We start from the raw sequence: 13,883 nt of genomic DNA on the forward strand, positions 1-13,883 counted from the left end.
CACGTTCCAAAATATTGTATCTCAGAATAATGCTTCATTTTGTACTCATAAAAAGGACACCACAAAGGCACGCTGTTTATATTAAAAATACCGTATCAAAATATTGGGGCTTCTAATCAAATAGAATCCCTGTTGTTGTGATAACTTTGCGGTTGGTCCAAAGAGCTCCCTCTACTTGGATGCTATCTTTGGGTCCCAGACAGAGAAGAAGACGGCGAGAATTTAATTATAGACTAACCGTTACCCCGTGGTTAAATGCACCTGAATTCGCGCCCGTCGCATATTTTTTTTGCATCCATATTTCGTAAATTTTGATTGCCTGTTAACATGAAGTAATTAAATTACTTGGGCAGGATTATTACTAAGAAACTAATTTTGCGGTAAATTAAGAAGCTATCGCTATTCAGTACTGCTTCGACTTGCGCACAAATTAACAGTTGAGATACGGCTACTATTATAAAGACATATCCAGTTTGACTATATTTTCCAAAAACGACGACTCTGTGTTTTATTTGTTACAGTGGTATAACACTTTCACATTTGCATAAATCATATTTTCTTCAGGTGATGGTGATTCCGTAATAATTGTGGATGGTGTTGAAGATGGAGGTAACCAGAAATTATTTACGTCTGAGGTTGGCACTATTAAGGTAATTAATTATGGATGCAGGGTATTATACCAATTGTTTGTTATTCTTTTTAGTGTGTGACGACCGACAAAGAGAGGACAGAGACTCACAAAATGCAGAAAGTAAGTGCACCATTTTATGAATAAATTTTGATAATCAATAATAATAATGATAATAATATTACGCTAGTCCTCGCTTGAGTTTCTATAAGATGGATATACTTTATAAGCGATCAATTTACATTTATTAATTGTTGAGAAAAAAATATAATATTTGTTCTCTTTAGACGCTAACGATTCCATACAATTCGTTATTAATAACGATAGAAAAGGTAACAGCATTATCGTTTGCGCAATTTTGATGTGTTTGTGTCATTTTAGGTATGCACGCGAATGTCTCAGTTTATTGAAAATGTAGTTTGGATCAATTTATATCTTGTTGCTTCTAGGATATACGACAACTGGTGATAATGAGTGTAAGTGCTTCAGATACAATTCTTCGAAAATTTTACTGAAATATTTGTACATTAATCTACCAAGGGAATGAAGGGGTGGACAAGAATAACTATAAAATTTTTTACGGAATTTGAAATGGATCGTACATGGAGCATTTTGTGAAAGTATTTGAAAAAAGACAAAAACAAACTAAAGGATATAAGGAACAATGTTTCTCATAGTTAATCAAAGTTATGTCGGTTATTAACCTACTTTTTGATTCCAGTGACAGAGTGCAACATTTTTAACATCGAAATGAATCAATTATCCGATAGTACAATTACCAACTACTTCGGTGAGTACTGTAATTGATTAAAATAAATGACTCTGTTTTGTCCTTACTACGTACGCTGGCCTTTGGATGCGGAACTGGTTCTTATTAAAACAGGATGACCTATTTAAAGAGTGCGTTTGCAGTTAGGACAGGTAAAATATTGACAAAAGACTGTCGCACTTTCAAAAAAACTGTGTCATAAGATGGGACAGGCCTAACTGCGAAAAAGGGCTCTAACCCTTTCAAAAAGACGCTAAAAATTTACCTACGTGAAAAAAATGACGTAAGATAAAAATCAAAGTAAAAGGTACCTAGCTAGATTAATACAAACCATACTGTGGTTGTTAACTTTGTCGCCAGATATTAAAAAACACCGAACTCACAAACTCCTGTGGGGATGTCACAAGTTAGCCATGGCCCGTCAAGCGCAGTGTGTTTAAAAATGGGCAGTCCGTTTATAGACGCGTCGTGTCTTAAGTTGGGTCAGAATAATTTTATTTGAGCTCTTATCATTGTTTACTTTGAATTTGTTTTTTTAGATAAAAATGACCAGAGAAGAGGTAACAATTATAACACACGTAGACTTGACAAATAATAGTTTGAAAGTATATTATCTATGTTACAAGTATAACAATGACATTATCTATTTGTTTACTAGCAAACGAAATTAGCAAGTGTTGTGTAAATGCTAGTACAAGTGAAAGTAAGTCCATCATATTTTTCTATAGATCAGTTCTAAGCTTGTAAAAATGTACCTTACTTTTCAATTGGCATATAGTTTTGGCGAAGTTGAGAGCGCAACCTGAAAATAATATCATACTGTCCATGCTGGGTTCTAAAACAAAAATTCGAACCTACCAACTGAAAGAAACATTGGAGGATAGCGTTGGAGACGATGTTATATTCGAGTATTTAAAGATAGTGGCAACAAGTATGAATGATGTAAGGAAATATTTGCAGCCTATATGCTTTTTTTTAATTGGATAATAAGGCTAAATTTAAAATTAGCTCTGGAATTTTAATGGTTTCAGAAAAACATTAAAGTTACTTCGCCCGGAGAATTGATAACAGATGAAACATATCTGCCAAAGGGCACGCAAAATATCGTACGTATTAATTTATTGTCTGATATACTAACGATCGTATTAGCGAGGTGCCTTGACTTTTATATTTTCTCACGAAAATGTTTCAGGAAGAACTGATGGCGCTCGATCTGTTGATCTCGTGTAATGTTCACAACTATCACTGGACACTAACAGCGGTTTTCCCCAAACAAAAAATGATTTCCCATCTTAATCCTATGGGTAAAGAAGTTAGCGCGTTAAATGGCGTGCTACATAAATGGAAGTAAGTTCACCAGACGGTATATCCTATCAATATTTTAACAAATTTCTAAATTTTTAACTCATGGTTTTGTTTAGTGCCTATCTGGAAAGGAAATACGGGCTAAAGGAAATATGGCCTCTGCAAACGATTCCTCACGCAAAACAACAAGACAGCGTATCTTGTGGGATATTTTGCGCAAAGGTAAATAAAGTTACTGTGATAATTCTTAAGGACGTTATGTGAATTTCGTAAATAAAAAAGTTAAATTTGGCTGTATTTAGTTTGCTGAGTGTATTATGAGCAATCAGAAAATCCCCGTTGAATTTACCAAAAACGAAGTCATCGAGTTTCGAAATGACATTGTGAGAAAATTGCTTCAAGAGGGAGGTACCAAGCATCAATTTTTAAACGTTTAATGACTAGAGCATATTTCCATTTTTAATGTAGCTACTTTAATAAATTGGTTTTGGTTTAGAAAAAGATGAGACCTGGCATTTAAAGTTTTGCAGACTGTGTGGATCCCTTGATGGTCCAAAAAAGAACAAGGGTCAAACAACGGATCGTTGGGTACATATCTATATTATAATCGCCGACCACCTGTCTCTCTGTAAGCCAACGGTAGCTGTGATTAGCGAAGGGCGTGGCACTGGCTTGCGACTAGTACACATAAATTAAATATTTTTTATTAAAAGTGTGTACAAACTTGTTAATATTGGTTTTCCAGTTTTAGTTTACAGTATTTTCCTTGTAGGTCCGATGCGACAACTGCATTCCCCAACGTTGGTATCACGTTCTTTGCACCAACGTTGTCATTAATGAAGAAGGCAACAATCCGTTTTCGTGTAAAGATTTAGTCAATATTCATACTTTGGAGACGCCAAATGCAACTAAGGCACATGTAAGTTGATTCTAATGTAAGATTGTAAATGTCTCAGCATTGATACCTCTCTGAACTGTGAAGCGTCAACTTTGGCTTTAGTTAGTTATGATAAGAAACTGAGTTACTTATTCTTTGGATTCTCATAAATGTGATACCATAGTTTGCGAACTTATGCAAGAAAGTTTTAAAAAAAGTTATGGTGTCTAATTTAGGTCCCAGTTACATTAGCCGAAAAAGGAATAATAAAACTCAAGAAACGCACAAAGCGTATTAAAAAATGTCATGGTTGTGGCTTAGAATTTAAGAGAGAAATCGTTTACCCCGACAATTTTTGCCTTGTCACAATGCTGGAACGCTTAATCCGTGGGGAAAAGGCTCCAAGTGGTGTGAAAAAAATGACAACCGTACATTTTCACGTAAGAAAAGAATGTTTACGGAAAAAGAAGCTGGAGCCCCGTGTGTTTTTACCGGATCATATCAATGTGACCGAAGAACAAAAAAAGATATATAAAAAAGACGGCATATGTATGTAATATTTGTGTGTTTTTACAAGAAATTCATCTTTTTCATTTACTTATCTGCGTAACGCTTTGTTATATGTTCTTTGTGTTAGAAATAGAAAAAGCAATCATTAAGTATAGAAAGGGGGTTAAAGAGTTTATATTTATCAGTTCATTGTCAATTGTAGAAAGATCATTTTATTCACGGAGTTTGTATCACCCCTTAATGAAAAAAGAAAGCTATGGCCTGATAAATAATATATTGTACTGTCGCTATTTACTATATAGCGTAGCTAGGAAAATCGTTTAGACAAATTCTATATAATGTTCTAAGGGGGCAGAATATTCTACGCCGCTTAGAATATACTGCCCCCCCCCCCCCTAGCCGTTTTTCCAGCCATATTGCACAAACAATTTCTTTTGTGAATGGATTGAACGTACTCCACTTGAGGAACATTTTGCGCCATTAGTGGATATGTGAAAACTTCATCTTCATGTAATTTACAGGGGGGAGAATATTCTAAGGGCGCAGAATATTTTACGCCGCTTAGAATATACTGCCCCCCCCTAAGCGGTGTAGAATATTCTGCCCCCTTAGAATATTCTGCCCCCCCCGTGTAAATTACATGAAGATGAAACTTTCACATATCCACTAATGGCTCAAAATATTCCTCTAGTGGAGTACGTTCAATCCATACACAAAAGAAATTGTTTGTGCAACGTGCCTGGGAAAACAGCCAGGGGGCAATATATTCTAGGCGGCGTAGATTATTCTCCACCCTTAGAGTATTCTGCTCCCCTGTAAATTACATGAAGATGAAACTTTCACATATCCACTGATGGCTCAAAATCTTCCTCTAGTGGAGTACGTTCAATCCATACACAAAAAAAATTGTTTGCGCAATATGCCTGGAAAAACGGCCAGGGTGGGCAGTATATTCTAAGTGGCGTAGAATATTCTGCCCCCTTAGAATATTCTGCCCCCCCTGTAAATTACATGAAGATGAAACTTTCACATATGCACTAATGGCTCAAAATGTTCCTCTAGTGGAGTACGTTCAATCCATACACAAAAGAAATTGTTTGTGCAATATGGCTGGAAAAACGGCTAGGGGGGGGCAGTATATTCTAAGCGGCGTAGAATATTCTGCCCCCTTAGAATATTCTGCCCCCCTGTAAATTACATGAAGATGAAACTTTCACATATCCACTAATGGCTCAAAATGTTCCTCTAGTGGAGTACGTTCAATCCATACACAAAAGAAATTGTTTGTGCAATATACCTGGAAAAACGGCTAGGGGGGGCAGTATATTCTAAGCGGCGTAGAATATTCTGCCCCCTTAGAATATTCTGCCCCCCCCCCCCCTGTAAATTACATGAAGATGAAACTTTCACATATGCATTAATGGCTCAAAATGTTCCTCTAGTGGAGTACGATCAATCCATACACAAGAGAAATTGTTTGTGCAATATGGCTGGAAAAACGGGTAGGGGGGGGCAGTATAATCTAAGCGGCGTAGAATATTCTGCCCCCTTAGAATATTCTGCCCCCCCCTGTAAATTACATGAAGATGAAACTTTCACATATCTACTAATGGCTCAAAATGTTCCTCAAGTTGAGTACGTTCAATCCATACACAAAAGAAATTGTTTGTGCAACGTGCCTGGGAAAACAGCCAGGGGGCAATATATTCTAGGCGGCGTAGATTATTCTCCACCCTTAGAATATTCTGCCCCCCTGTAAATTACATGAAGATGAAACTTTCACATATCTACTAATGCCTCAAAATTTTCCTCAAGTGGAGTACGTTCAATCCATACACAAAAGAAATTGTTTGTGCAACGTGCCTGGGAAAACAGCCAGGGGGCAATATATTCTAGGCGGCGTTGATTATTCTCCACCCTTAGAATATTCTGCCCCCCTGTAAATTACATGAAGATGCAACTTTCACATATCCACTGATGGCTCAAAATCTTCCTCTAGTGGAGTACGTTCCATCCATACACAAAAAAAATTGTTTGCGCAATATGCCTGGAAAAACGGCCAGGGTGGGCAGTATATTCTAAGTGGCGTAGAATGTTCTGCCCCCTTAGAATATTCTGCCCCCCCCCCCCTGTAAATTACATGAAGATGAAACTTTCACATACGCACTAATGGCTCAAAATGTTCCTCTAGTGGAGTACGTTCAATCCATACACAAAAGAAATTGTTTGTGCAATATGCCTGGAAAAACAGTTAGGTGGGGCAGTTTATTCTAAGCGGCGTAGAATATTCTGCCCCCTTAGAATATTCTGCCCCCCTGTAAATTACATGAAGATGAAACTTTCACATATCCACTAATGGCTCAAAATGTTCCTCTAGTGGAGTACTTTCAATCCATACACAAAAGAATCTGTTTGTGCAATATGGCTGGAAAAACGGCTAGGGGGGGCAGTATATTCTAAGCGGCGTAGAACATTCTGCCCCCTTAAAATATTCTGCCCCCCCCTGTAAATTACATGAAGATGAAACTTTCACTTATCCACTAATGGCTCAAAATGTTCCTCTAGTGGAGTACGTTCAATCCATACACAAAAGAAATTGTTTGTGCAATATACGTGGAAAAACGGCTAGGGGGGCAGTATATTCTAAGCGGCGTAGAATATTCTGCCCCCTTAGAATATTGTGCCCCCCCTGTAAATAACATGAAGATGAAACTTTCACATATGCATTAATGGCTCAAAATGTTCCTCTAGTGGAGTACGTTCAATCCATACACAAGAGAAATTGTTTGTGCAATATGGCTGGAAAAATGGGTAGGGGGGGGGGGCAGTATAATCTAAGCGGCGTAGAATATTCTGCCCCCTTACAATATTCTGCCCCCCCTGTAAATTACATGAAGATGAAACTTTCACATATCTACTAATGGCTCAAAATGTTCCTCAAGTAGAGTACGTTCAATCCATACACAAAAGAAATTGTTTGTGCAATAAGCCTGGAAAAACGGCTAGGCGGGGGCAGTATATTCTAAGCGGGGTAGAACATTCTGCCCCCTTAGAATATTCTGCCCCCCCGTGTAAATTACATGAAGATGAAACTTTCACATATCCGCTAATGGCTCAAAATGTTCCTCTAGTGGAGTACGTTCAATCCATACACAAAAGAAATTGTTTGTGCAATATGGCTGGAAAAACGGCTAGGGGGGGCAGTATATTCTAAGCGGCGTAGAATATTCTGCCCCCTTAGAATATTCTGCCCCCCTGTAAATTACATGAAGATGAAACTTTCACATATCCACTAATGGCTCAAAATGTTCCTCTAGTGGAGTACTTTCAATCCATACACAAAAGAATCTGTTTGTGCAATATGGCTGGAAAAACGGCTAGGGGGGCAGTATATTCTAAGCGGCGTAGAATATTCTGCCCCCTTAAAATATTCTGCCCTCCCTGTAAATTACATGAAGATGAAACTTTCATTTATCCACTAATGGCTCAAAATGTTCCTCAAGTGGAGTACGTTCAATCCATACACAAAAGAAGTTGTTTGTGCAATATGGCTGGAAAAACGGTTAGGGGGGGCAGTATATTCTAAGCGGCGTAGAATATTCTGCCCCCATAGAATATTCTGCCCCCTGTAAATTACATGAAGATGAAACTTTCACATATCCACTAATGGCTCAAAATGTTCCTCTAGTAGAGTACTTTCAATCGATACACAAAAGAATTTGTTTGTGCAATATGGCTGGAAAAACGGCTAGGGGGGGCAGTATATTCTAAGCGGCGTAGAATATTCTGCCCCTTAGAATGTTCTACCCCCCCTGTAAATTACATGAAGATGAAACTTTCACATATCCACTAATGGCTCAAAATGTTCCTCTAGTGGAGTACGTTCAATCCATACACAAAAGAAATTGTTTGTGCAATATACCTGGAAAAACGGCTAGGCGGGGCAGTATATTCTAAGCGGCGTAAAATATTCTGCCCCATTAGAATATTGCGCCCCCCTGTAAATTACATGAAGATGAAACTTTCACATATGCACTAATGGCTCAAAATGTTCCTCTAGTGGAGTACGTTCAATCCATACACAAGAGAAATTGTTAGTGCAATATGGCTGGAAAAACGGGTAGGGGGGGGGGGGCAGTATATTCTAAGCAGCGTAGAATATTCTGCCCCCTTAGAATATTCTGCCCCCCCTGTAAGTTACATGAAGATGAAACTTCCACATATCTACTAATGGCTTAAAATGTTCCTCAAGTGGAGTACGTTCAATCCATACACAAAAGAAATTGTTTGTGCAATATGCCTGGAAAAACGGCTAGGTGGGGCAGTTTATTCTAAGCGGCGTAGAATATTCTGCCCCCTTAGAATATTCTACCCCCCCTGTAAATTACATGAAGATGAAACTTTCACATATCCACTAATGGCTCAAAATGTTCCTCTAGTGGAGTACGTTCAATCCATACACAAAAGAAATTGTTTGTGCAATATGTCTGGAAAAACGGCTAGGGGGGCAGTATATTCTAAGCGGCGTAGAATATTCTGCCCCCTTAGAATATTCTGCCCCCCCCTGTAAATTACATGAAGATGAATCTTTCACATATGCCCTAATGGCTCAAAATGTTCCTCTAGTGGAGTACGTTCAATCCATACACAAAAGAAATTGTTTGTGCAATATGGCTGGAAAAACGGCTAGGGGGGCAGTATATTCTAAGCGGCGTAGAATATTCTGCCCCCTTAGAATATTGCACCCCCTGTAAATTACATGAAGATGAAACTTTCACATATGCACTAATGGCTCAAAATGTTCCTCTAGTGGAGTACGTTCAATCCATACACAAGAGAAATTGTTAGTGCAATATGGCTGGAAAAACGGGTAGGGGGGGGCAGTATATTCTAAGCGGCGTAGAATATTCTGCCCCCTTAGAATATTCTGCCCCCCCCTGTAAATTACATGAAGATGAAACTTCCACATATCTACTAATGGCTCAAAATGTTCCTCAAGTGGAGTACGTTCAATCCATACACAAAAGAAATTGTTTGTGCAATATGCCTGGAAAAACGGCTAGGTGGGGCAGTTTATTCTAAGCGGCGTAGAATATTCTGCCCCCTTAGAATATTCTGCCCCCCCTGTAAATTACATGAAGATGAAACTTTCACATATCCACTAATGGCTCAAAATGTTCCTCTAGTGGAGTACGTTCAATCCATACACAAAAGAAATTGTTTGTGCAATATGCCTGGAAAAACGGCTAGGGGGGCAGTATATTCTAAGCGGGGTAGAATATTCTGCCCCCTTAGAATATTCTGCCCCCCCCGTGCAAATTACATGAAGATGAAACTTTCACATATGCACTAATGGCTCAAAATGTTCCTCTAGTGGAGTACGTTCAATCCATACACAAAAGAAATTGTTTATGCAATATGGCTGGAAAAACGGCTAGGGGGGGCAGTATATTCTAAGCGGCGTAGAATATTCTGCCCCCTTAGAATATTCTGCCCCCCTGTAAATTACATGAAGATGAAACTTTCACATATCCACTAATGGCTCAAAATGTTCCTCTAGTGGAGTACTTTCAATCCTTACACAAAAGAATCTGTTTGTGCAATATGGCTGGAAAAACGGCTAGGGGGGGCAGTATATTCTAAGCGGCGTAGAATATTCTGCCCCCTTAAAATATTCTGCCCCCCCTGTAAATTACATGAAGATAAAACTTTCACTTATCCACTAATGGCTCAAAATGTTCCTCTAGTGGAGTACGTTCAATCCATACACAAAAGAAATTGTTTGTGCAATATACGTGGAAAAACGGCTAGGGGGGCAGTATATTCTAAGCGGCGTAGAATATTCTGCCCCCTTAGAATATTGTGCCCCCCCCTGTAAATAACATGAAGATGAAACTTTCACATATGCATTAATGGCTCAAAATGTTCCTCTAGTGGAGTACGTTCAATCCATACACAAGAGAAATTGTTTGTGCAATATGGCTGGAAAAACGGCTAGGGGGGGCAGTATATTCTAAGCGGCGTAGAATATTCTGCCCCCTTAGAATATTCTGCCCCCCCGTGTAAATTACATGAAGATGAAACTTTCACATATCCGCTAATGGCTCAAAATGTTCCTCTAGTGGAGTACGTTCAATCCATACACAAATGAAATTGTTTGTGCAACGTGCCTGGGAAAACAGCCAGGGGGCAATATATTGTAGGCGGCGTAGATTATTCTCCACCCTTAGAATATTCTGCCCCCCTGTAAATTACATGAAGATGAAACTTTCACATATCTACTAATGCCTCAAAATGTTCGTCAAGTGGAGTACGTTCAATCCATACACAAAAGAAGTTGTTTGTGCAATATGGCTGGAAAAACGGTTAGGGGGGGCAGTATATTCTAAGCGGCGTAGAATATTCTGCCCCCATAGAATGTTCTGCCCCCCCTGTAAATTACATGAAGATGAAACTTTCACATATTCACTAATGGCTCAAAATGTTCCTCTAGTGGAGTACGTTCAATCCATACACAAAAGAAATTGTTTGTGCAATATACCTGGAAAAACGGCTAGGCGGGGCAGTATATTCTAAGCGGCGTAAAATATTCTGCCCCCTTAGAATATTGCGCCCCCCTGTAAATTACATGAAGATGAAACTTCCACATATCTACTAATGGCTCAAAATGTTCCTCAAGTGGAGTACGTTCAATCCATACACAAAAGAAATTGTTTGTGCAATATACCTGGAAAAACGGCTAGGCGGGGCAGTATATTCTAAGCGGCGTAGAATATTCTGCCCCCTTAGAATATTGCGCCCCCCTGTAAATTACATGAAGATGAAACTTCCACATATCTACTAATGGCTCAAAATGTTCCTCAAGTGGAGTACGTTCAATCCATACACAAAAGAAATTGTTTGTGCAATATGCCTGGAAAAACGGCTAGGTGGGGCAGTTTATTCTAAGCGGCGTAGAATATTCTGCCCCCTTAGAATATTCTGCCCCCCCTGTAAATTACATGAAGATGAAACTTTCAAATATCCACTAATGGCTCAAAATGTTCCTCTAGTGGAGTACGTTCAATCCATACACAAAAGAAATTGTTTGTGCAATATACGTGGAAAAACGGCTAGGGGGGCAGTATATTCTAAGCGGCGTAGAATATTCTGCCCCCTTAGAATATTGTGCCCCCCCCTGTAAATAACATGAAGATGAAACTTTCACATATGCATTAATGGCTCAAAATGTTCCTCTAGTGGAGTACGTTCAATCCATACACAAGAGAAATTGTTTGTGCAATATGGCTGGAAAAATGGGTAGGGGGGGGGGCAGTATAATCTAAGCGGCGTAGAATATTCTGCCCCCTTACAATATTCTGCCCCCCCCTGTAAATTACATGAAGATGAAACTTTCACATATCTACTAATGGCTCAAAATGTTCCTCAAGTAGAGTACGTTCAATCCATACACAAAAGAAATTGTTTGTGCAATAAGCCTGGAAAAACGGCTAGGGGGGGGGGCAGTATATTCTAAGCGGGGTAGAATATTCTGCCCCCTTAGAATATTCTGCCCCCCCGTGTAAATTACATGAAGATGAAACTTTCACATATCCGCTAATGGCTCAAAATGTTCCTCTAGTGGAGTACGTTCAATCCATACACAAAAGAAATTGTTTGTGCAATATGGCTGGAAAAACGGCTAGGGGGGGGCAGTATATTCTAAGCGGCGTAGAATATTCTGCCCCCTTAGAATATTCTGCCCCCCTGTAAATTACATGAAGATGAAACTTTCACATATCCACTAATGGCTCAAAATGTTCCTCTAGTGGAGTACTTTCAATCCATACACAAAAGAATCTGTTTGTGCAATATGGCTGGAAAAACGGCTAGGGGGGCAGTATATTCTAAGCGGCGTAGAATATTCTGCCCCCTTAAAATATTCTGCCCCCCCTGTAAATTACATGAAGATGAAACTTTCACTTATCCACTAATGGCTCAAAATGTTCCTCAAGTGGAGTACGTTCAATCCATACACAAAAGAAGTTGTTTGTGCAATATGGCTGGAAAAACGGTTAGGGGGGGCAGTATATTCTAAGCGGCGTAGAATATTCTGCCCCCATAGAATATTCTGCCCCCTGTAAATTACATGAAGATGAAACTTTCACATATCCACTAATGGCTCAAAATGTTCCTCTAGTGGAGTACGTTCAATCCATACACAAAAGAAATTGTTTGTGCAATATACCTGGAAAAACGGCTAGGCGGGGCAGTATATTCTAAGCGGCGTAAAATATTCTGCCCCATTAGAATATTGCGCCCCCCTGTAAATTACATGAAGATGAAACTTTCACATATGCACTAATGGCTCAAAATGTTCCTCTAGTGGAGTACGTTCAATCCATACACAAGAGAAATTGTTACTGCAATATGGCTGGAAAAACGGGTAGGGGGGGGGGCAGTATATTCTAAGCGGCGTAGAATATTCTGCCCCCTTAGAATATTCTGCCCCCCCTGTAAATTACATGAAGATGAAACTTCCACATATCTACTAATGGCTCAAAATGTTCCTCAAGTGGAGTACGTTCAATCCATACACAAAAGAAATTGTTTGTGCAATATGCCTGGAAAAACGGCTAGGTGGGGCAGTTTATTCTAAGCGGCGTAGAATATTCTGCCCCCTTAGAATATTCTGCCCCCCCTGTAAATTACATGAAGATGAATCTTTCACATATCCACTAATGGCTCAAAATGTTCCTCTAGTGGAGTACGTTCAATCCATACACAAAAGAAATTGTTTGTGCAATATGTCTGGAAAAACGGCTAGGGGGGCAGTATATTCTAAGCGGCGTAGAACATTCTGCCCCCTTAGAATATTCTGCCCCCCCTGTAAATTACATGAAGATGAATCTTTCACATATGCCCTAATGGCTCAAAATGTTCCTCTAGTGGAGTACGTTCAATCCATACACAAAAGAAATTGTTTGTGCAATATGGCTGGAAAAACGGCTAGGGGGGCAGTATATTCTAAGCGGCGTAGAATATTCTGCCCCCTTAGAATATTGCGCCCCCCTGTAAATTACATGAAGATGAAACTTTTACATATGCACTAATGACTCAAAATGTTCCTCTAGTGGAGTACGTTCAATCCATACACAAGAGAAATTGTTAGTACAATATGGCTGGAAAAACGGGTAGGGGGGGGCAGTATATTCTAAGCGGCGTAGAATATTCTGCCCCCTTAGAATATTCTGCCCCCCCTGTAAATTACATGAAGATGAAACTTCCACATATCTACTAATGGCTCAAAATGTTCCTCAAGTGGAGTACGTTCAATCCATACACAAAAGAAATTGTTTGTGCAAAATGCCTGGAAAAACGGCTAGGTGAGGCAGTTTATTCTAAGCGGCGTAGAATATTCTGCCCCCTTAGAATATTCTGCCCCCCCTGTAAATTACATGAAGATGAAACTTTCACATATCCACTAATGGCTCAAAATGTTCCTCTAGTGGAGTACGTTCAATCCATACACAAAAGAAATTGTTTGTGCAATATGCCTGGAAAAACGGCTAGGGGGGCAGTATATTCTAAGCGGGGTAGAATATTCTGCCCCCTTAGAATATTCTGCCCCCCCCGTGCAAATTACATGAAGATGAAACTTTCACATATGCACTAATGGCTCAAAATGTTCCTCTAGTGGAGTACGTTCAATCCATACACAAAAGAAATTGTTTATGCAATATGGCTGGAAAAACGGCTAGGGGGGGCAGTATATTCTAAGCGGCGTAGAATATTCTGCCCCCTTAGAATATTCT

At 39.3% G+C, this 13,883-nt stretch overlaps 1 protein-coding gene across 2 annotated transcripts; it reads left to right on the plus strand.

Moving 5' to 3' along the window:
• Nucleotides 1-151: 151 nt before the first annotated feature.
• LOC130655386 (uncharacterized) lies at nt 152-5,409 on the plus strand. 2 transcript variants are annotated; one of them, XM_057458138.1, is made up of 5 exons: nt 152-2,503; nt 2,590-2,924; nt 3,005-3,110; nt 3,199-3,290; nt 3,475-5,409. In XM_057458138.1, exons 2-5 carry the CDS (start codon nt 2,805-2,807, stop codon nt 3,628-3,630), a joined length of 474 nt encoding a protein of 157 aa, XP_057314121.1. In that variant the 5' UTR covers nt 152-2,503; nt 2,590-2,804; the 3' UTR covers nt 3,631-5,409. The 2 variants fall into 2 exon arrangements, with proteins under 2 accessions (XP_057314121.1, XP_057314120.1); XM_057458137.1 differs by having other exon boundaries at nt 152-2,100; nt 2,176-2,924.
• Nucleotides 5,410-13,883: the final 8,474 nt, after the last annotated feature.

This window comes from Hydractinia symbiolongicarpus, chromosome 8, assembly GCF_029227915.1.
Source record: "Hydractinia symbiolongicarpus strain clone_291-10 chromosome 8, HSymV2.1, whole genome shotgun sequence".
Classification (NCBI taxonomy): domain Eukaryota; kingdom Metazoa; phylum Cnidaria; class Hydrozoa; order Anthoathecata; family Hydractiniidae; genus Hydractinia; species Hydractinia symbiolongicarpus.